General features: G+C 35.1%; 3 protein-coding genes across 3 annotated transcripts; 2 read left to right on the top strand and 1 right to left on the bottom strand.

Annotated features, from left to right (window-relative positions):
- Positions 1 to 22: 22 nt before the first annotated feature.
- Positions 23 to 1,651, bottom strand: LOC130714122 (putative clathrin assembly protein At2g25430). Its single transcript, XM_057564010.1, has one exon. It carries the CDS (start codon positions 1,462 to 1,464, stop codon positions 133 to 135), a length of 1,332 nt encoding a protein of 443 aa, XP_057419993.1. The 5' UTR covers positions 1,465 to 1,651; the 3' UTR covers positions 23 to 132.
- Positions 1,652 to 11,111: 9,460 nt separating this feature from the next.
- Positions 11,112 to 11,752, top strand: LOC130714864 (40S ribosomal protein S16-like). Its single transcript, XM_057564834.1, has one exon. The coding sequence runs from the start codon at positions 11,130 to 11,132 to the stop codon at positions 11,583 to 11,585; it is 456 nt and encodes a 151-aa protein (XP_057420817.1). The 5' UTR covers positions 11,112 to 11,129; the 3' UTR covers positions 11,586 to 11,752.
- Positions 11,753 to 14,836: 3,084 nt separating this feature from the next.
- Positions 14,837 to 19,807, top strand: LOC130713850 (mitochondrial import receptor subunit TOM40-1-like). The gene is made up of 11 exons (XM_057563665.1): positions 14,837 to 15,101; positions 15,196 to 15,277; positions 15,371 to 15,473; positions 15,557 to 15,652; positions 15,976 to 16,026; positions 16,232 to 16,297; positions 17,571 to 17,672; positions 18,009 to 18,077; positions 18,155 to 18,238; positions 19,208 to 19,303; positions 19,439 to 19,807. The coding sequence occupies exons 1-11, from the start codon at positions 14,996 to 14,998 to the stop codon at positions 19,493 to 19,495; spliced, it is 912 nt and encodes a 303-aa protein (XP_057419648.1). The 5' UTR covers positions 14,837 to 14,995; the 3' UTR covers positions 19,496 to 19,807.
- The last annotated feature ends 1,490 nt before the right edge of the window (positions 19,808 to 21,297 follow it).

The raw sequence follows: 21,297 nt of genomic DNA, 5'->3' as shown, positions 1-21,297 counted from the left end.
TGACTAGTTTTTCTAGATCAAATAGACCAACCGCAATCATAACCCTCTTATTAGGATAACAACTAAAACAATAAAAAAATAAGAGAAAATCCCACGGTATAGTAGTACCATGGATCCAGGACATGAAATCCATTATAGACCCCAAGGGTATGAAGGGTTATGAGCAAATCTCCCATAGTAGTTGGACTCCTGAAAAGGGTTGTTAGCTGCAGTAGGAGATTTGTACGTGGTGACTTGTTTTTGCTGCTTTTCGTTCACTTCGAAGCTATGATCATCATCCCATCCTTGCTGATAGCTGAATAAGCTGATTAAGTCACTCTGATCATAAGCATGAGAAAAACTAATGGAAGATTCCAGCAGTGCCTCCCAACTAACATCCTCACTATCATCTTCCAGATCAATCAAAGGCTTCTCTTTGATGTGGAATGTGTCACTTCTCATCACCACCTGTCTTTCTGAGGGAGTTTCCTCAGAAGATGATGAAGGGCTAGTTGGAGAACATGATGATGACTCTGTCAACTGCCACATGCCACTCAGAAACCTTTCTAGAGCCTTGATTTGTAAATGTGAGATAGGTTCCACCAAAGGGTACTCATAGGAACCACACAACCCTTTGGCCTTGCACCATTCATAGAACTCATAAAGCTGATTTGACTGCATAGCTGCTTTCTTGTATATATTGAAAGCAGCTATGCAGTTCCTATAAGGCATCTCAAGGAGATTGTCCAAAACCACTACCAATTCTTTTCTGAACTTTGTGTAGCAAATGAAGCTGTCTCGGATTATGAGTTTCATGCCACACTGGACAAGGAAACTTCTTGCTGCCACCCTTTTAGGGTAACAATCCATCACCCTGTCTATGAGGCTCTGGAGTTGTGGTAAGGTTTCAAGCATGTCACCCATTTCTCTCATCTTGTTGTGAAAAGTTTGAGGCCTAGTGTCTTGTTCCTTTTCTTTTTGTTGGTGTTCAAACATGGTGCTACTAGTGCGATCCAAGGGGACACAGTTAAGTGCTTCATCTAAAAGGTGTGCATAGGATATGATGAAGTTTGTGTAGGATTTGGAAGATGAGGATGAAGCATCCTTGAAGTGGCAAGGGTAGAGAGAAATCAATCCATTGGAACGAGTCCACAGCAGTTCAGTCCAGAGGGGGCTGTTTCCTTGGACAGAGCGAAGCAAACGGTGGAGAAGAATCAGAGACTTGAGCGCGACTCGCCAGCTATGTGTGGTGCCAAATCTTCGAGTGAAGCTGATGGCAAATGAGTGACACAAGGTGGGAGATAAGGAGAAGAGTTTCAAGAGAAGTTGTATGTATTTTTCTTGCACGGGAAAGTCATCAGGTGCAGTTGCTTTGATGATGATGAGGTTGATATCAGAGAAACCTGCAGCTGAAGCAATCTTGGCATAGCTGATGCAGCTGTGCTCTTTTAGAGCAGTGTAAACTTTAAGGAACCGCCTCTGCATACCTCCTTCAGTATATTTGATTTCACAATTATCTTAGAATGAAAATCCCTTCAATTCTGGCTAGAAGCTATAAGTCTTAGTTTCCCAATAAATTTAACTTGGATTCTGTATGAATTGTGAAATCAAACATGTACTTTCTCTGCGTGAGAACAGAGAAAGAGAGGTTGAGGGGTGGAGAAGAATGAAGGTGGCAAACCTTAAATATGAAGTGGTGATTTTGTTTTTTGTCACCATCTCTGCTCAAGTGGTAAATAATGTATTTTTAGAGTGATTTCTTGTGTTTGTTACTGCCACGGCTACAACTACGAGGGAAGTAGCTGGCTTATTGGAGTATAAACAAAGCGATTGGAGATGTGAACTATTGGGTCTTGAAAGAGACAGAGAAAGATACACAGCCTGCAAAACTGTAGCCTTGAGATTTGGGCTACTTGGGAATTCCTCATAAGTCATAATCACACTTCTAGCATTGTTCAAAGACGAAATTTTGGAACAACATTGTGCTTCTCAAGTTACACTTGTATCATGTGTAAAGACAAAATTTTGAGATACCATTGTGCTTGGGCGGATTCTAGTGAGTGACTCGGGGAATATGGAGAAATTATGTTTTAATGGTTAATCATATAAAATAGTGTGGTTAATCTTAGACACTATATATGGTTATTATGACAAAAGTAAACTAATTATGTGGTGAATCAAAGGAGAGTGCAAAAACTTAGTCAAGTCTAATTTTGAGCATTATTTATGTTTTTCATAAAGTTGATCATTTTGTGGTAGAATTAGAGTTTATTTGATACTCATATCAACAGGCCGGGTAGCACTGCTCAAATTGTTTTCCTTTACACTCGTAATGTAGAGAGTAGCGACAAAAGTCCCTCCCATCTTATGTGGCACATTTTCTATTTTGTTCATTTATTTATACTAAATGCAATTTCTTAGTCTCCCTCTCTATCCTTGAATCTTGATCAACAGGCCGGGTAGTCATTTTCCCATGAGAAGTAAATTAGGGGTAAATTATGAGTGCTACATGGGAAGATTTTTCTTTTATCTTCATCGTTGTTCAATTTAAGAGATCTCACTAATACTCAACTTTGTCAATTACTTAGAAATTTCATTTTTGCATCCATATAACTCAATAACTTAAATGTTCGTTTTCTCCATGCCATCTAAGTTTGTTTCTTTATACTCATTGAAACATTATGTTAATTTGACCTTGTCTTTTCTATTAAGTGGTCAACAAGCTCATTATAAAAGCCAATTTAAAAGAATAAATTTTTTTTTTGGATTAAGTCCCCGTTTAAAAGAGCTTATAAATAATTTATTTGAGCTTATTCTATAAAATAAGCTATTATGTGCATGTTTGCAAAAGCTTATTGAAATAACTTATAAACTCTCATAAGCTATTTTTAGCTTATTTCAATTACCTCCTAGTAATAGCTTATGAAATAGCTTTTTCAGAGCTTATCTCTATATCTATCATTAAATCCAACCGAGTTCAATTTTGCCACTTCTAGTAATTTCACTTATTTGTAACCTGCTTCTGTAAAATGTATCCAAACACTTTAATTATGTATAAGCTATTTTCATTGTGCGCATCAAACGCAAACTTATTAAATTTAAGTGCATACGACATAAACTCTTATACGATAAACGCTTATTATAAGTGTTTAATTAAGTTGTTTATCCAAATATAGCCTAAGAGGATATTAATTGGGCTTTTTAGCTAAAAGCTACAAAGCTCGTCTCTCGATGTTTGGACAAAAACAAATACCCCAAATATATTCACTAACAAAAAAAAACACCATAATGTAAGCATATTCTTATTTTTTAATGTATTCTCAGCCGATAGTTGTAAGACTTTTCCAACAAATAATTCTCTATATGCACTGCCCAAGAATTTAACTATGGACTAAATGTTTACATAACTCAACTAACCACCAGTTGTGTCATACCTTGTTGGTGATATCAACATATGCTTTAAGAAATCGCTCCCTCAAGGTTCCCCTTTTCCACTACTGGGGAGGTTGGCCCTTTTTTCACCACAATAGGTGGTTATCTTATCTGCTTCACCCCATGTCTCCGAACGCTCTCTCTCGTCGTGTAACCGTCGTCGTGTCGTCGTCGCCACACTCATCTCACAATCACCACCGCCGCATGCGACCACTTCTGTTTGTGTGGCCTTTTCTCTCATCACATGCATCATCTTTATGGCCCCCACTGGCGTCACCACAAGGTCCTCCACTGGCAACTTACTTATAATTCTCTGTGGCTTTTCCCAACTAGTTGTATTACCCCATCGAATTATGAGTCCGACTCATGTTATCAATCAAATGTTTACTTTTGACAAAATAAAAGAAATTTATATCAACATATTAAAGATTGTATGTTTAATAAATAATTTTTTTCTCTTAGAAGAATTCATTTATTTTACGTTATAAAAATCGTATAATCCTATTACATTCAAGTTACCTAGGTAAAATACTTTATTCTCCTAGTTTCTGTGTATTGTTGCCCCTAACAAGTGTGACTAACCTGCCTTGAAAATTTTCAGTAGGATCTGCGTGTAGCTTTGTGCCCCAAATGTTACCCTCCTTAACACAATCAATTCATAAGATTTTACATAGGAACATGATATACATATAAGTTTTAAAATGGTACTTTAGTCTAGTGTTGAAACTTAAATTTGAAACATAAATATAAGTTACAGACGTTTCTCTTCTTTCTTGGTGTCCTACACGCACCTATAATGCACTTTGGTTGTACTCTTCTGGTTATGAGTTGATGTTAAATTTTAAATATGAGGAAATGAATTCACATTTTCCTTTATGCCTAACTAAACGAAAGAAATAGAATATCATTTTATGCGTCTTTTCTGACCGTATTATCAGCTATTGAGCTTCATTTCCTAAGTCAACTGCACATTAATTTTATATTATCTATCACTTTAATCACTTCAATCACTTGCAGTAGAGGAAGCTGCAACATTCCCTGCACCTGCGGCATCTGGACATGCGGCAGTGATCAATTGTTGTTGTTGAACTTGATTTTGTTCAGTCATGGGCTCATATGAAACTTGGATCTCCAAGAATTGGACTTTCATGCCTTTCTTGGAGAACTTCTTCGACTCTATTATTCGGCTCAAGAAGCGAAGCCAGGCGAAACCCATACAGATTTCTCTGTCAGAACTAGGCGAGACTCATACATCTTTATCATTACGAATGCTTCTTGCAATTAAGTCGTGAAGGACTTGTGTTAGTTTCACTGAAAAGTGCATCCACCTATTATTGCCAAAAATCATATTGAACTAGATGTTGACCCGCGTGCTGCGCAAGAATATATCAATATACATTTTTTTGTTAGATATTTTTTTAAAAAACTAAAAAATGAAAGTTCTATTGTAGTATGATTTTTAGTAATGGAAAAATTGGTATGATTTTTTTATAGCGCCCCTCTTGAAAATTATTTTGACTACCTAACGTCTCTTTTATATATGACCTTTTCTATTATGTCCTAAGAAAAATTTAGTTCAAATTAAAATAATTATTTGGAAATCAATCTGACTCATAAGGAACATATGATAAATGATATATGCTAAAAGTAAAATTGTGGTTTGTGGCATTGTGTGGATCAAGATTTAACATAGTTCACAATAGAGCTACCTCTATTTTATGTCAATTTATATATATATTATTGTCATTTTATTTTGTACAGTCATGATATGTTGGTTGTTAAATAAAATGCAATTGTTGTTTTAAAAAAAAAAATCTGACTCATAAGGAACATATTATAAGGAACATATTATAAATGATATATGCTAAAAGTAAAAATGTGGTTTGTGGCATTGTGTGATCAAGATTTAACATACTTCACAATAGAGCTATCTATATTTTATGTCAATTTATATATTATTGTCATCTTATTTTGTACACTCATGATATGTTGGTTGTTAAATAAAATGCAATTGTTGTTTCAAAATAAATGTAATTATTATTTATGTCATATAGTAGCATCTATGTTAAAGTATTGACTATTTCATACCGTACGAAATATTATAATGAAATCCAAATGTGTTACATCAAATGAAATGAAAAGGAAAACAACTCTTAATTACATTATGAAGTAAAAAATGAATTTGATGTTAATTGGTAGTCATATTATTTTTCATTTTATCTCCTATTTAGCATAGTGTTATATAATTATTAAAATTATTTTTTAATCATAACTTTTTATTTTATTGACTATATTACATATAGCGTTAACTAAAGTAAAAATATGATGTATAATCACAACAACTCAATGATTTAAATATATCATTATACTTTGAAAAATATTATGTGTATCGTTATTTTTTTTATTCTTAGTTTATTTTATGTGACCCTTTTTTATCACATCTATGATAACATTAAAATTTTAATTATTAATTTAGTTCTTCTCAATATATATTAAATTGCTTTCGTTAGATTTACCGTTACACGTTAAATTTAATTTTATATAAATTATTACAAAATTATATTTTAGTTATTTTAAACAAATATTTCTCGTGTAAAATAAGGGTCCTTTAGTATGTTGTATAGTATAAAGTCAAAGGGCTCATTTATTATGTCGTATTAGACATCATAGTATAAGTTTATATAATACATTATAGTTTTATCCATTGTTTGGTGCTAACATTGTATTGTATAAGCTTATCCATTAATCTTCACCTATATATTAAATTGATGGATTATTTAACCCACCATCTAGATGATGGATAAGGCATGATAAGAATGTCATGTATAAATTACATGAAAATATTTAATCCACCGCCACCACCACTATCTATCATCGCTACCATCACCACCCTCCGCCACCAGCACCACCATCATCCTCCACAACCGCCTCCACCACCACCTTCACCACTGCACCCCCACTGTCATCCTCCACCTCCGCCATTGCCGCCTCCTCCGCCATCATCGTCGATGCCGCCATCGCTATTGCCACAACCATTGGCGCAACCACCCACCACTACCATGACTCCACAACCACCACCGTTAATTTTTTTTCATCACTCTAAGCTGTGACCTTGACTTTGTTTTTTTCTAAGTGGTCACACAAGCTCATTATAAAAGCCTGCCAAAAATAAGAACAAAAAAAAAAACTGATTTAGAGGAAATTATTTGGGCTTTATAGCTAAAAACTGCAAAAGCCGCCTCTGATGTTTGGACAAAAACAAATACCCCAAATATGTTACCCGAGTGCTTTGACAAAAACAAAAATGTACATCCGTTTTTTTTATGAGTTTAATGGATATGTACTGACAGTGTAAAATAGTTTTACACAGACATCCAATTGAATCCCGCCAAATCAGAAAATATATTATTCTTTTAATTAAAATTAAAGTCAAATGTAATTATCTCTCCTATGTGGCATGCTTTGATTGGATGACTGTGTAAAACTATTTTACACTGTCAGTGCATATCCATTAAACTCTTTTCTTATTAACATGTATTTTATAAAGTGATAAATGTATTAGACAGGTGAGTTTATGTTCAATGATATCAACATATTTTTTTTTTATGTTGTCTGGACAATTTTGAGACTAATCCCTTTAATACTTAAAGATCACATTAAATAAATAGACATATTCCAACATATCATTCTAGCACACTTAGAGATCAAACTTTGGATTAAATACTTAAGAAGTCAAACTATTCACTCGTTCGGTTACCTTGATATAACATATTCTTTTAAAAAATTGAAATCTGCATTTCAAAGAAAAGAATGTATGTGTAATTCAAGAATTTATTTATTTAACATTAGAAAAATCATATGATCTATTACATTTAAGTTAGCTAGACTAATTACTCTATTTCATTTGATTTTTGGGCACCATCGCCCCCTAACAATCTTATAGAATTTTAATGTGACCCCTCAATTATCATGAATCTTCATTGCTTGAAAAAAACTAAATCAATTTAAAATCTGAAATGCATAAAAAAATTGTCTAAATGTCCATAGGTAAAGTCTTAGTTGGATTTTCTTTTTTGATTATAACACACATTTTTATTCTAACACACACACACGTACGAACACAAGAAATAGCAAATGGGTGCTCAGTCTTAATGAGAACAAATTTCCTCAATATTTTTTGAGGAAATATTGAGAAAGTATCCCTTACAAAAATTTATGTTGCAAATGGGCGCTCACTCTCATTGATTTTTTGGTACATACACTCTCATTGATTTATAAGTAATATATACAATATTTTCATAAATTAATTTATATTAATGTAATTTCAAAAAAATATTAATGTATTTATTATGCGGAAAAAAATAATGTATACATAAAAATATATTTAGCTTTTTTAAAAAAAAAAATATGTGCTACTTTTTTTGTTCCATTGCTTGGTGGTATATACAGATAGTGCATATAAATTTTCTGTATCCAAAAATTGTAATTATTTATAATTTGTTTATTATGTATCTTTTTATTTAAATTAATTCATTAACTAACGGTGCCCCACTAGGGTGGACATTTATTATTTTGGTCCACCCATGCACCATGGGCATTACAGACATTGCATAAGGGATATTTTAGACTTTATCCTTTTCTCATCTTCTCCCTCCCACCCTCTCACGTAGGGGCGTAGCCAGAATTTTGGCTCCGGGGTGGCGAAATATTATATAAAAAATTATTTTACTTTCTTTTATCTAAACAATATTGGCAAAAAAAAAATCTAAACAATATTCATTTTTAACATACTTTTACGTATAATTTATATACACATATTTAATCTTTTATCCTTTATTTAATCGAATTTCATTATATCATATATAACTTTATCAAACAATAATCCAAAAGACTCCACATGTGTAAATCAATTAATATAATTGATATTTTTACAAGCAGGCGAGATATATAATTAATTTGAGTATAAGAAATACTAACCAACTTATAAGTTTGTCAAAAATAGCCAATAATATTTGTATTTGCATAAAATAATAAATCGTCAAAAAAGTTAATATACTTATCCCTAGCCTGGTGGTAATGTTATGGGAAGATATTCTCATTGGAGGGGGTTTGATTCCTAATGAAAGCATTTTTTACAGCGGCCTTTTTGTCCAAAAATGAAAATAAAATGGTGGCAAATGGGTTTGAACCGGGGACATGGTTGAAAATTTCCAAGTGCAAACCACTGCACTACTATCTATTATATGATATGTGCTACACCCGATATAATATATTTAGTTTTTCACCGGTGCTAAAAGGATAATATACATATTTTTAGAATGAAAATTTAAAAAATGGGGGGCGCGGCGGCACCGGTGAGCCACCTCGGTGCCTCCGCCCCTGCTCTCACGGCCCAATCTGAATCTGGATCTCTGAATCTTCAACTTCCTCTCCTTCACCCTTCCACTCTCTTCTTCCTCTCGTGATTTTTCTTTAAATTTTTTGTTGAAGACACAAGAAAGCCTCCATCTTTCTTTCCTCCATCATCACAATGACTGATTTTTTTTTTGAGATCTCAAGTTCAAAGAACAGTTTTTTAGTTGATTTAATCAATACCTGTACATGTATATATCCTTGCCATGAAGCTTCTTCCCCCATAAATTACATGAACTGACAAAAATCGAGGTGGCAAACAATGGTTCAGGCTCAAAACTTTGTGGTGGGGTTCTTCTGAGAACACCGATTTTAATTTTAGGGTTCTTCCCAAAATCACCTTCACAACCATATAGTAAACCTTGGTGAAGGTTTTGTTAGGTACATGGCATGTGACATAGGTAAATTCTCCTTCCAAGCTGCCTTCATCATCAATTTTGTATCTAGCATCTGGGTTTTCTTCAGACTGAACCAGAATAGGACCCGATCTGTTCAAATTCGAGGTGCAAACGCGTGTTTAGACAAAACCCCGCATCTTACTTCACAGGATTTATCAAGATCCACCATGATTTTGAGCCATTAGAATAGAAAAATTGAAAAGAAATAAAAGAAAAAGGTCATATCTGCAACCACCAGAAATTGATTACCTAAAATCTGCCATGCTCAAGAGAGGTAGAAGGGTTGTGGTTTCAGGAACTCAAGCTTTGATTAAAAACCCATAAAGCTTCAACTGGAACTCGCCGGAAAAGTTGTTAGATCAGAGGTCAAGGGGTGACGGCGGTGAGGTGGCCGGCGCTGGTGAGGTGGACGGTGGTGGTGGCATGGCCGTCGGCGGAGCAAGCACCAGAAGTGGGGAAAAGGAAATGGTGGACCAGATGAAAAGAGGAGGGGTTGTCTAATTTACAATTTTAACCTTTTTATCATAATTCAATCCTAACCATTAGATTAAAAAATATTTCAAAAATTTCAGATCCAATGGTGTATAACTATGGTGCATCGGTGGACCAAAAAAATAAGTGTCCACCCTGTGGGGCACGACCTTGGGGCTCGTGCACCACGCACGAAGCATTTTCTGGCGGTTAGAAACCGCCAGAAACCGTAGCTTTTCTTTTTATTTTGACAGTTGTAATTTTGTGGCGGTTTTGAACCGCCAGAAATAGTAGGTTTGCTTTTTTTTTTTGGCAGTTGTAATTTTGTGGCGGTTTAAAACCGCCACAAAATTACTCTCGTGCACAGTGTTATTAAACTCGGCTCGGACCGGCCGGTTGGACCGGTCCGACCGGGACCCGGACAGTTAAGCGGTTCGAGTTAGATATCAGATCGGTCATGCATTCAACCCGGTGAGAACCGGTATGAACCGGAATGAACCGGCTGGTTTTGTGAAAAATCGGTGGCTCAAAAACCGGCCGAGTTGTGCATTTTCAAAGAAATAGAGATGAGGACATGAGATTCTCTTATTAAAAAAGTATCCGATGAGGTTCTGAACCTGCAATTGGATGGATTAATGGAAGAATGGAGAAGAGATGCAAAAATTTGAAACAACCCATGTTTCCATTATTTCAGCCGTGTGGGATATGATATCTCATTGGTCGCACAACATAGATCTGGTACAAGAAAGATGAAAAAGAAATGGTGGATAGAGAAGAAAAGAGAAGGGAAGCGGCTGTAGCTATAAAGTGTCATATGAGGAGACCAAAATATTAGGGTTTGAGTTATTTGGGCTTTACTTTACAAAGCCTAAAGTTAAACTATTGATTTTAATAAGCATTTTGATCTTAAATGGAGCCCAATATGTTTATAAGAGTTTCCCATTATAAAAATTAAAACTTACGCAGGTGAAAAAAGAAAGAGGAAGGAAAGGATTTTTGCCAACCATTATGCCACTACATCACTTTGCTTCTCGTTAAGAAGAATGCATACTATTTTATATATATGATATACTAAGGTTATATTTTAAATTATTATAATTTTTTAATATAAACCGAGTCAAGCAATCGAACCAATGACCCAGTGGTTGAACCATTGACTCATTGACCCAGTGTCTCGACCGAGTCGATCACCGGTCCGAGTCTGATAACACTGCTCGTACCTGCCCTCTCGTACTATATAGCATTGCTCTTCTTTTTCACTTTTTATAATTAATCAAAATATTATTCTGTTCTGTCCATTTTCTCCTCTATCAACAATGAGGAAACGTTCCACTTTGCGGGGTCAACAAAGTCATTTCGACAATCTGAGAAAAACCCTACTCTTGCGTACACAGTATATATAGAGCGAGAAGCAAAGATTGTAACCCTAATTCGAAGATGGCTGCAGCAGCAGGAGCAGGAGCAGGAGCTTTGGAGCAGGTGCAGTGCTTCGGCCGGAAGAAGAATGCTGTCGCCGTCACCTACTGCAAGAGAGGCCGTGGTCTCATCAAGATCAACGGCTGCCCAATCGAGCTCATCCAGCCGGAGATCCTCCGCTTCAAGGCGTTCGAGCCCATCCTCCTCCTTGGACGCCACCGCTTCGCTGGCGTTGACATGCGCATCCGTGTGAAGGGTGGAGGTCACACCTCACAGATCTATGCCATCCGTCAGAGCATCGCGAAGGCCCTTGTTGCATACTACCAGAAGTATGTGGATGAGCAGAGCAAGAAGGAGATCAAGGATATCCTCATCCGCTACGATCGTACTCTCCTCGTCGCTGATCCCAGGCGCTGCGAGCCCAAGAAGTTCGGTGGTCGTGGTGCTCGTTCTAGGTTCCAGAAGTCCTACCGTTGATTCAGTTTTCGGTGCTCTCTATTTTGTCCTGCGCTTTTATTTCATATTTTGGATAAGATTATAGAACAAGTTTAAGTTCATTTCTCTTGTTAATTTAGACATATTCGCTCGTCTGGATTGAATGATGTTTTAGTTTTACTTTAATTACTATTATCATTGAATTTGAATCCGTTTGCATTTTTGAATTGGTTTTTTTAATTGTGGAGGCGCTTGTGTTTGTGATATTAAGCGATTTATAAGAGCTTTTGAATGTTGTTACTAGGTTTCAATTCATAGTTTGTTTGGTTTCAGGGAATAGTGTTGATGTTATTGGCCTTAGTGTGGATTGTGTTTCTGTGTGCATATGTTTTAGTTACTGCATCTAAGGTTCATCTGTAGCTGTATTCTGAAATCTGCTAGAGATAAGAAGTGATTTAAGTAGATGCTTTTATGAATTTAAGATTAGCTTTTTTTGTATGAGAAGTGATTTTAAGAGAGACTATGCCTATTAGGATTAGCTTTTGTCAATGAGAAGTGATCTTAGGAGAAGCAATTAGAATTAGCTTTTATGGATGACAAGTCAATTTGAAAGAAGCTATTTGATGTTAAGTTATGCTAAATTTGCATTACTCGTTCTATTTTAAATGCAACTATGAAATCCATTCTGTTCACTTCCCTTGTCAATTTAAACATGCTAGTTGGTGGTGAAATGGATGCTGTCTAGTTTTACTTTTGTTATAATTGTTGATTTGAGCGCATTTGTATTGGTCAATCACATGCTCATAAGAGTAAAGTGTGTTAGGATATCATGTTAGTGCAATGAACAGATTTTCAACTCATTTTGAGATTTACATTCACACTTAGAATCTTCATGTGTACCTAATCATTCATGTAACAAATGCATGTTTGTGTTTTAAAGGATCAAAATTTAGTTATTTGGTTATTAGGTATTGATCCATAGTTCTGAATCATAAAAATGACATGGCGAGACTTACTTCTTGTTGCAAATCAGGAATTCCGGTCTCATTGTATGGTTTTTTGTCATGTGGTTTTCTGTTTTTTTTTTGTGTATATTAAGAGCGCACACGGTTTTCATATCCATAGTATGGATGTTCAAGAATTTCTGACCCTACAGGAACCTGAAGAAACCCATTTTTTTAACTATTGGGTTTGGACGGGTGTTATATTGGTTAAATTAGTTTCAAATGGTCTTGCATGGTCGGTTTTGATTTGGGCTACAACTTGACCAAGTTGGATCTGACCAAGTTGGATCTCACTATGGATTCACCTCTAAGGTTGGGATTTGAAGTTTTCTCACTATGCAAGAAGAATGTTAGTGCACAACCCTCCTTTGTCATTGGGTTTTTGGGGTTATTTTATTTGTATGGATATGTTGTTTAGCCTCTTCGATAGCATTTTGTTGAGATTTTTCTGTGTTTGTGTTGTTTGGACTTGTTTTTCTCGTTTTCTATTTGTGTGGAAATTTGCTAGATCGACAACCTCTATGAGCTCACAAGGGAAAATCGTGACCTGTACCGCCTGAACAATTCATAACTATTCCTCAAACGATGGCGGCTTGGCTGGTGATTTTTTTCACTTGACAAAACTGATGTTGGTAGCTTGAAAACTCTCAAAATCGTCTGATAGACAGCCTTGATCCATAGAGTAGTAAAAGAATCTAGTCAGCTTGCTAATGCTTTACCTTCATGAGTAAACCTTAAGGCCCATGATATGTTCTAATACTTCTCTAAAATAGCTGTATGATATGTTCTAATACTCTCTTTCTAAAATAGCTCTAGTAGCAAATGCATGAGAAGGATCGTGTGATTATACAACAATGTCATAACAAGGGATGAATTAGTCTACAACCAGAAATTATGAATTCACTTTTTGCGTTGTAAATACATCTTTGATAATTTAGTGGAAATCAATTACATCACTTTGAGGGTTGTCTGCTATATTTTTTTCATTACATAAAGTAATAAATCAATGACTTCAATGGAATTTGGACTTGTTTTGAAAAATTTAGCAGGTTTAAAAAAATATATGTTGTTAATGAAATTTGATTTTTAGGGATAGTTTGTTTCTAATCCGACTTTGAACCTGAACTAGTTTGGCAAACATAAAACTGATTTTAGGAGCATTAAACTTGTTCAATTTATTTAATCAATCTATATAATTGGTTTAAGATCGAGGAATGTTAATCAAGACCATGCACAGTTGCACACCCCTACCACCATGCTCGTAACCCTTTCCAAAGCCAGCACTTACACGACTCAAGGCCACCGGTGCCTTTGGCAATTTTGCCACCAATGTTGCCCTCGACATCCTTTTTAAAGCCATCGCCTCCTCTTATCTCTCCACCATTTCCAAAGCCATCACCATGGCCCGTCCAAGTTCACCACCTTCCTATCCAAAGCCTCCACGAATACCCTTCAAAGTCCTCCTACTTTTCCAAAACCACTTTAGAGCCCTCCTCATTTACCAAACCCTCCTCCACCACCACCAATTCGTACTCGATGGCCTCCATCATTACCACCACCAAACACTCCACCACTGGCTTTGTAAGCCGATGATTTTGTCTGCTACAAATATTATGTTTTAAGCATAACTCAAAATATCATTATTTTAGAGAACAACATGCTTTAAGGCCCATTTGCTTGTATTTTACAATTCCTTAATTTAGTTTTCAATTAGTTCATTAGTTGAGTTGATTATTTACTTTAGTGGTTATGTTGAAACAATACTTATGTGAAAAATGGTAAAAGTATAAAGCAAAAACAAGCATAAAATGCATCAAACACATTTTTTATCTGGTAGTAGATTCTTTAAAAAAAAATCTGGTAGTAGACAACATTGCATAAACAAAGCCTTCCAGCAAGAACTAATTCTAACATTTCCCCAAATGAGAGGCAAAAGTAAAAAAAAATCGACTAGTAACTAAAATTGAACCTAGTTACATTTACCGTGACAAAAATAATGTTTAACCATTTTTTTTTTTTGTGCATCGGAAGATTGATGTTTAACCATTATTAAAGCTTAGTAGTACTTCTATGAAAAAAAAAAACTTATTAGTACTTTACAAAATTAAAAAAATATATTATGGTGATTTTTTTCACCATAATAAAATCACCATAATGTTTTAATTTAATTTATAAAAAAGATTATAAAAAAGACCATTTAGTTACTATGAGTACGGGTAAACGGTTGCAGATATCGAATGAGTACGCTAACGGGTCGGGTAGAAAGTGTGAGGTAAGGCAAAGAGTGTGGTGGCATTAGCATTTAGCGTAAGAGAAGAAAAACTAGGGTTTTAGCAGTCGTCGAAGATTTGTTTGGAGAGGGGTTTTAGAAATTTTCTGAATCTTCCCCTCTCTCTCTCTCTCTCTCATCATTCCCAAACCCTATCTCTCTCTTTCTCCTCCGTAGCAATGGCGACCGTGCCTCCTCCCACCGCCACCAAGCCCGATGAGAAAACCGATTACTTCAACCTTCCTTGTCCCATTCCCTTCGAAGAGCTCCACCGTGAAGCCATGAGTCAGTTCCTTCTTCATTTTCATTTTCAATTTCACTTTTCGTTTCCCTTCATCTCGGAGAATGTAATTTCCTTGTTTTTGTTCACTGTTGTCAGTGTCTTTGAAGCCTGATCTTTTCGAGGGTATGCGTTTTGATTTCACCAAGATGCTCAATCAGAAATTCTCCCTCAATCACAGGTATCTTCTCTTCTCATTGATTTGTATTTCTCAAGTGAAGATTATGCAAGTTATTTAATGTTGATAATTTATTTGGTTTTTTCATCTTACCAGTGTGTTGATGGGACCTACTGAGATTCCTTCTCAGTCGACCGAGACTATTAAGATTCCTACCGCGCACTATGAGTTTGGCTCAACCTTCATTGATCATCCTAAGGTAACTTGTTGTGTTTGATTGAAATGACCTTTTAGTTTGATTTTTTAAATTGCACTCTCAATGATGATGATGGTTCTCTGCAGTTGTTGCTATGGGGGAGAGTCATGACTGATGGCAGGCTGAATGCAAGGGTCAAGTGTGATTTGTCTGAAAATGTCACTTTTAAAGCCAATGCTCAGGTACCTTTTATGCTTGTTTCTATTATTATGTCAAATGCAGTCCATAGTTTTCTGCTGTTTCACGCGCCCTCGACATTCTGCTACTTCCCGGATTAGTTAGTATCTATCTTTTAGACTTGATTATAAGTTCAAGCCTTAATACTATTTTGTCATGTCCGGCTTCAAGTTTGAGGCACTGACTTACGACTTATTAAGGCCATTATTATTGTATAGTTATTGGTTAATGACATTGTTTATGCTTTCCTTGTCTCTTTACTATTTGTTTATGCTTTCCTTGTCTCTTTTACTTGTCGTAACCTTACGTTTTTTGTCTGCTTGAACAGCTTTCGAACGAGCCACACATGTCTCATGGAATGATGAACTTCGATTACAAGGTCAACTAGTTTCTCATTTATGGATTAAATCATTTGAAGCCTTCCTCTTCTAGCTGTGCATTTGCATGTTCTTTCCAGTAAATATGGTCATTTGTTTGACATATATTCTGCTCAAGTTTCTTAATGGAAGTATCATGACTATCCTGGGAAATTGTCTTTAAGTCCTTTCCTTGTTTTATAATTCTCAATTCATTATGTTTTTCAGGGATCAGACTACAGGTCTCAGTTTCAATTTGGAAATGGCGCTTTGCTTGGAGCAAGCTACATTCAGGTTGGGCATCTGCATGCAGTGTGCAGTATTTCTATTCTTTTTGTTTGGTTTTATATTTAAGTGACAATCTGGCTGAGATTAACAAAGAAGACTGTCAAGTCATTTACTTGTTTGTAACTTTGTATTGTGAATATTAGGGAAGGACATTTAGATGTTGCCATGCTAGTTTTACTATCAACATACAGGCTCCTTTTTCAGTTGGAATTATTTGACATTTTACTCATCCAGTTATTCAAGTCTGTCAAAATAATGATAAATGGCCAAGTATAAGTGATTTCATTTAATCTAAATGATGTTTCCCCCCCCCCCCCGGCATAAAAGGAAAGATGTTTATAATTGCGCAGTGTGGGGATTCTATCTGCAAATTAGTTTTAGGTAAAGATAGCTTTGTCTAGTTATGCAGTGGTGGATATAAATATGGAAGAAAACACATTGTATAGAAATGGAATATTTGAGGCTTTATTGATAGTTAATTGATTGTTGCCAACATTTTTAACTCAATAGTAGCTTGGTTGCAAGTGCCTGTACGTCTTCAATTAAAAGTCAAGAAAGGCGTTAAGCTTTCATGGGAATTATCCCTCTCACTGTTGCTACCTCGCTGGTGAATAAATAATTGTTTATTGGCTGGTTCGTGTTGGTTTTGGCTAATACTTAAGGTCATGTGGTTGGCAAATACGCCAATTTCATTGTTGAATGACAGAATTATTGAACGCTTCTTTGTATGAAGTGGTTTAATAAGTTTGAATTTGTGGACTTGTGCATCTGGCCATTAGCGTTTTTTTATTGAAAACAAAGTGCGTGAACATTTCCTGAACCATGTTCTTCTGGTATAGATATTTAATTTCATTTGATTTCTGTGGACACTATTTGCTTCCTTTCAAATAGTTTTACTGATCAGCTATTTGGTTTGTTTGGATGGCTTGTAATTAGTGAGATACTAAGATCTTGATGCTAGACTAGTTTTATACTATTACTAATATTAGTAATTGATAGTTTCAAAGCTCATCATAGTGTTACTATCAATTTGATTCTTTATACACTTAGCTTATTATGGTCAATTTTTCTCCTGTTACCTTCGGTTTGATGCATAAGTAGTTAGTGTTGTTATTTGGGTGATCGGAAGATCGCTACAGTAGGTGCATTGCACAGCATCATTCTCTATAAACAATTGCTGAGCTTTACTCTGATCTCTGTCTGCATCGGATGGGACAATTCATAATTGTATTTGAACTCATCTGATTTATTATTGAAAACATTGACTTCTGTTTTACAGAGCGTGACCCGCAATTTATCACTGGGCGGTGAGGTATTTTGGGCTGGTCAGCATCGTAAGTCTGGTGTTGGTTTTGCTACTCGCTACAACACTGATCAAATGGTATGATGACTAAAGAATTGCCCCTACTTACATTTTTCAGCTCGTTGCCCTTGTTTCTCTTCTTATATACCTTATATTGAATTTTTATTTGTTTATTTATCTATTAAATTATATTTTTAATCTGATATTTGTAAAACATTTCTTTCTGGTATATTTTATACTGCTTCATCAACTAGTTTCAATTTTCAAAGATTTTGTATTTCTAATTTTCCTGGAGAAAAATAGTTTTATACATTTTAAAATACTGAGTGGATACAGTATGCTTCTTTATGTATCCGCCTTGTCAAACATTCATTATGCTATACTGATTCTATCGACTTACTCTATTACATCCAGGTTGCTACAGGGCAAGTTGCTAGCACTGGAATGGTTCTTTTAAGCTATGTTCAGAAGGTGTCTGAGAAGGTGAGTCAATCTATTCGTGCCATAGTTGATTTATGCCTTCAATTAAATTTTTTATTTCTTATACGTGTCCCTTTCAGGTTTCTCTAGCTTCTGAGTTGATGTGTAACTACTTGTCAAGAGATGTCACTGCTAGCTTTGGTTATGACTACATCCTTAGACAGGTAGGTTCTGTCTTTCTTGAATTCAGTCACAGATTAACTAATACAACATGGATGCAAACTTGTGGAGCAGTTGACATTACGTTTTAATTTATTGGTTATAATTGAGCTTTCTGAGCTATCTACTTGGGTTCATGGGACTGAAGTTTGCAGTAACGGATGGGCTGGAGCTGGAGTGGAAATGAACAATTTATAAAATCTTCACCACATGTCTAAATACATTAAGTTTCATTCATTGCTTGCTGTTTATGTCAATTTAAGTATTTAAGCAGACATAATTAAATGTTTGTATGTTTGCTTGCATGTATTTGCACCTCATTCTGTAGATAGAAAACACCTCTAGATCATGTGGTGAGTAGGTAGTGAATGCCTAACCTTGCGTATGATAATTTTCTCATGTTTTGAGATTACTTCTTCGTATCTTTGACTGTACACGATACTGCTATGAAACCTGACATTTATTCAGCGTCTTCTCATTCCTGATATCTTGTCTTCATAATTAGTTTACTGATTACGGACAGCTGAACAAATTTTGTACCTGAAATTTTTATTTGGTAAGATGTTTCTGCGTTTCTGACTTTCTGCTATAATAAGTGAAGAATTGAGCAATTTAGCTATGGTATTGAACTTGTTGAAATATAAGCTGACCTACCCATGGTTCCTTTCAACTAGAAAAAAAAGGGCAAAGAAATTGAAAGTAATAAACTGTTTGGATGCACACCCCTCATTGAAGGTCTATAGGATCACATGCTTTGGCATTAAAAATATTTCTTCATGGCAATAGAAGTTCAAGTGAAATGGATTATTATGTGGTTGATTTTGGGTCAGTTGGCGATTTCATTACTTGTGTAAAGACATTTAACTTCTGCTTTTGAACTTTGATGATAATGAAGAATTGCTGACCGATATTGTCGTGTTCAAAAGTGACCTTATTATCTACATTGTACATCTTGTTTTGGTTTGTTGTTACAGTGCCGTCTTAGGGGAAAGGTTGATTCCAATGGCTGTGTCGGGGCTCTTCTGGAGGAGCGGTTAAATATGGGTCTCAATTTTATTCTTTCTGCAGAGGTCAGAGCACTTTTTTTTCTGCTCATTGTTAATCTGTACTGGTATACGCCACAAAAATATTTGTTGGGGATGTTGAAATGTCAGTCTCATTTTCCAATTTTGCCTTGACATGAGTTTCATGTTTGCTTATTGCAGCTTGATCACAAGAAAAAAGACTACAAATTTGGATTTGGTTTGACTGTTGGGGAATAACTTAGCAAGGACTAGAGCTGTGTTTCCATTGCTGTAGCCAGCTTAGCAAGCTTTCTTGGTTCTTTTTCCTTGTTGGAGACTTTTATTTTTTCTGAAAAAAGAGATAACAGAGGAAGCATCATTGTGTCGGGAAACACAATTTATAATGCACGAGTTGCTGGAGAAATTTTAGTAGTCATCGATTTATTTGGAAACTTGCCGAGAAAATCTGAATTATTTCGAACTCTTGCCCTGTTTTCCCTTGAGGGGGATGTAGAGTGATATCTTATCAATCCATATTGTCAGTTTCAATTTCAATAATGCTTCTAGTAATCTAGAGCTCGTGTTATCCATCCATTTCTGATAATAATGTCTTGGTAAGTTGGTATCCCAATTTAAATCTAAAGTCCCTGCATAATTTGGTGTTGGATTTTGGTTTCGAAACTCTACATACGTACATTCAAAATTACAAAATAAAAGATATTACTTTGGACATGCCAAAAATATTTTCTCCCACAAAAAAGAAAGCATGTTATACAAATTATAGTGTTTTTTTCTTAAAAGCAAAGGTTATAGTTTCAAAAACATTTATTTTAATACTCTACAACTTTATTGTATTTGAATATATTGTTCTAATTTTTTTGCCAAGACCACTGGGTTTCCTCATTCAGTGTGAAATTAATTTTTATACCTGTGCTATAGGCATACTTTTGTAATCTTGAATTTTGTTTCAACTTGGCTTCTTTTTTCTTCAAGGCTTGTGAAATCTGAATATATCACATGCTACGCTATTATCATCTGCTCTTTTTTCTTCCCAATCCATCCAGTTGAAAGCCGCATTCAATTAATTAAATTGATATTTGAAAGCCAAGGCTCTGTTTTTTTTGGTAGAGAAAAACTCTATCAAACAAACATGCCAAATAAAAATGAGATAAAGGACGGTGGTGCGCTAATAATGGTTTGATCAACCATGTGCTTCAACAGGCACAAGAAATAACTTCTTTTCTTTTTTAGAATAAAATTTAGAGAGTGGAGCCGGCTACATATGCATATCTTTAAGCTCAAGAGTCTTTGACCAAAAAACAAAACTCTCCATAGTCAATATAACAAATTAGATATTCCATACCAATGAGGCAAGGTTTGCATATAATGATTTTCAAAGTACTTTAGTCTTTATCAGATGAAATGAGCATTTGTTACTAGAGGATTGTCGGCGGTGGATACTTGATCTCAACCAAAAAATTGAAGCTCATGTAAAGATGGATTTCTCATTCACTGTGTTGTGGGGTGAAAAATCTTTGCCATCCTAATCGAGTGGCAGGCCGATTATAAAATTATTAAGGCTTAAAAGTAAATTTTATTACTTAGGTTTTCGGATATGTAATTATGAGAATAAGATTCCCGGAAATTTTATTAGAAGACTTATATGAGAATAAAAGCATAATAAATGTAGTAGCTAGTTTTCTTACTGTCCGTTCCTTATTAATTGTCCACTTTGAAGAATTTTTTTTGTTCCTATATAACTGTCCACTTAGAGTTTCAAGAGAGCATTAATTGATATTTTTCCAATAAATGCCCTTACATAAGCAACAAATGAAAAAAGATAAAATACAATCAAAATGGTGATATAGGAAAACAAATAATACTTTTATGAAAATCACCACAATTAATTGCTTTTCTTAATTTGTGTGAACCTTCTCTTTCTGGACAGATAAATAGGAACGGAGGAAGTATCTGTTAACGAGAATTGAATATGGGGAATAGTGAGAGCAATATATAACTCTCAGCTCCTTTTACAGAAATCAAATAAAAGACACATGGCC

This window comes from Lotus japonicus, chromosome 4 (assembly GCF_012489685.1).
Source record: "Lotus japonicus ecotype B-129 chromosome 4, LjGifu_v1.2".
Classification (NCBI taxonomy): domain Eukaryota; kingdom Viridiplantae; phylum Streptophyta; class Magnoliopsida; order Fabales; family Fabaceae; genus Lotus; species Lotus japonicus.
This window is presented reverse-complemented; position numbering and strand designations above follow the sequence as displayed.

What these genes read in the sequence shown, in the direction of transcription:
- LOC130714122 (XM_057564010.1), bottom strand. Translation starts at nt 1,464, where the DNA reads ATGCAGAGGCGGTTCCTTAAAGTTTACACTGCTCTAAAAGAGCACAGC.
- LOC130714864 (XM_057564834.1), top strand. Translation starts at nt 11,130, where the DNA reads ATGGCTGCAGCAGCAGGAGCAGGAGCAGGAGCTTTGGAGCAGGTGCAG.
- LOC130713850 (XM_057563665.1), top strand. Translation starts at nt 14,996, where the DNA reads ATGGCGACCGTGCCTCCTCCCACCGCCACCAAGCCCGATGAGAAAACC. An exon ending in AAATTCTCCCTCAATCACAG is followed by an intron (nt 15,278 to 15,370) that starts GTATCTTCTCTT and finishes TCATCTTACCAG; the next exon opens with TGTGTTGATGGGACCTACTG. An exon ending in TGATGAACTTCGATTACAAG is followed by an intron (nt 16,027 to 16,231) that starts GTCAACTAGTTT and finishes TATGTTTTTCAG; the next exon opens with GGATCAGACTACAGGTCTCA.